Source organism: Aptenodytes forsteri, unplaced genomic scaffold (assembly GCF_000699145.1).
Source record: "Aptenodytes forsteri isolate BGI_AS27 unplaced genomic scaffold, ASM69914v1 Scaffold454, whole genome shotgun sequence".
NCBI lineage: Eukaryota > Metazoa > Chordata > Aves > Sphenisciformes > Spheniscidae > Aptenodytes > Aptenodytes forsteri.
The window spans coordinates 127627-129836 of NW_008795713.1; the positions used below are offsets into that span (position 1 = coordinate 127627).

At 68.9% G+C, this 2210-nt stretch overlaps 1 protein-coding gene across 1 annotated transcript in view; it reads right to left on the reverse strand.

Moving 5' to 3' along the window:
* Positions 1-2210, reverse strand: part of LOC103902424 (kin of IRRE-like protein 1) — a 5974-nt gene that overhangs the window by 1701 nt on the left and 2063 nt on the right. The window contains exons 2-5 of the mRNA XM_009283474.1: positions 1539-1696; positions 1278-1428; positions 361-466; positions 58-206 (exon numbers count right to left, since the gene is read on the reverse strand). Of these exons, the coding sequence (XP_009281749.1) occupies positions 58-206; positions 361-466; positions 1278-1428; positions 1539-1696 (564 nt within the window). The remainder of the gene's footprint in view (positions 1-57; positions 207-360; positions 467-1277; positions 1429-1538; positions 1697-2210) is intronic.

Genomic DNA, 2210 nt, shown 5'->3' on the forward strand with positions numbered 1-2210 from the left:
TGGGGGTGCCGGGGGGGAGGGCAGGGGGCGGTTCGGGCCGGGGGCTGCCCCACTCACAGTGCACGTCCACCAGCGTGCTGACGTTGGTGCTGCCGATGTCATTGTGCACCTCGCAGGAGACGGGCTCCGTGAAGAAGGGGTAATCCACCTGCGTGTCGTACTTGTTCTCCTTGGCGTCTTCGATGATCACCCCCCCCTTGGCCCACCTGGGGGGGGGGGGGGGCAGAAAACCCAGGGGGGGGCCTTTAGTTGCTGCGCACCCCCATGGCCCTGTTGGTGTCCCCCCCCCGTCCCCATGTGATGCTGAAGCCAAGCCAGGAGGTTGGGGAGGGACCTGCTGGGGTCCCGTGGGACCCTCACCTGTAGCCTTTGATCTCGGGGTTGGCGGTCGCCATGCAGGTGAACACGACCCTCTCGCCCTCCTGCACCGTCTGGGGCTGGATGGACAGGGTGACAGTCGGGGGATCTGCGGGAGGGCGGACGGAGCCGTCACGGGCGCTGGCACAGGGTCAGTGTGGCAGAGGGAGAGGGGCCAAAGGGAGAATCCCCCTGCCCAGCGCTGCCCAGACTGCCCGCATCGCCCCCCCCCCACGCTGCCACCCAGGGCACGGCCTGCGGTGCGGGAGATCCCAAAAGCTCTGATGCTTGGTGTGGGCACCCAGCATCCCTGCCTGGCATGGGTGCTTGCTGTGGGTGCCCAGCATCCCTGCCCGGTGTGGGCACCCAGCATCCCTGCCTGGCATGGGTGCTGGCCGTGGGTGCCCTGCATCCCTGCCTGGCATGGGTGCTGGCCGTGGGCACCCAGCATCCCTGCCCAGTGTGGGCGCTCACCGTGGGTGTCCCACATCCCTGCCCGGTGTGGGTGCTCGCTGTGGGTGCCCCACATCCCTGCCCGGCGTGGGTGCTGGCGGTGGGTGCCCTGCATCCCTGCCCGGTGTGGGCACCCGGCATCCCCGCCCGGCGTGGGTGCTGGCGGTGGGTGCCGGGCCCCGGCAGGGCAGAGCCTTCCCGCAGCAGCCACTGGAGGTCGGTGTTCACCACGAAGTCCCAGCCTGGCCTCCCGCCTCCAGCCTGGCACCGGCCGGCTGGGACGGGGCGAATCCCCGCCGTGGGCACAGCCCCTCTGCAGGCACACGCCCCAACTCGGGGTTGGGGTCCCCCGGGCACCCCACGATGCCCAGGTACCCCGAGAACTCGTCTCCAGCTCCCTGCCCCAGCTACACCCCTGTGCCACCGTCACGCAGGGATTGTCCCCTCCGTCCCCAGCACTGACTCACGGTGAACGTTGAGCTTGACAAAGGTCTCCTTGCCCGCCGGGATGGCATCGTTGGTGCTGCGGCAGGAGAACACCCGCCCGATGTCGAGGTCGGTTGGGTTGATGGCGAGCTGGCTGGTGGTTGTCTCCCGCTTGCCGTCGGCCAACACCTCCTGCCGGGGACAGGGGACGGTCCCCATCAGCTCCCAGCACCGTGCTGGGGACACCGAGGCACGGCACGGGGCGGAGGGGATGGACGCCGGGTTCTGGCACGTCCCCGTACCGTGCTGGTGATGGCTCCGTCCTGCTGGAGCCCGTCCCGGTACCAGACGATGGTGGCTGCCGGCTTGGCGCTGCGTGCCCGGCAGGTCAGGTTGTACGGCGTCCCAGCGCGCAGCAGGATCTCGGGGGCTCCGTCGATGGTGGGGTCCTCGGGGGGGACTGCAGAGGGGGAGAGGGGACACTGGGTGGGTGCCGGCTGCCCGGTGACGGGGCTCCTTGCCCGCAGCCCCGGGGCACAGGCAGACCCCGCTCCAGGCCACGTGATGCTGAAAAATTGATGCTGCCCTGATAAAGGGAGGGTGATTAAGGGCAGCGGAGGCAGACCTCCTCCCTGCTGCCTGCAACTGCAGGCAGCATTTGACAGTGAAGCATCAACCGGGCCGGCGCCGCCTGGGTATTAAGCCCCTTTTTGATCAGGAGCTAAAGCCCCGTTACTGATTTATTAGGGCTCGGCTCTCAGGGAGAGGTAAAGGCGCCGTTTGGCGTCGGGAAGGAAACCCTGCGCTGGCAGCTGCCGGGGCAGGAGGCTGGCCTGGGGTGTCCCCGACGTGGAGGCTTGGAGAGGGGAGCTCGGGGGACGGGGGACGGGGGGGGGTGTGTGTGTGTGTCATGCTGCGTGGGCAGAGATGGATGCGCTGGAATGGCCTCGGCTGGTTTTGGACAGCCCCGGGGG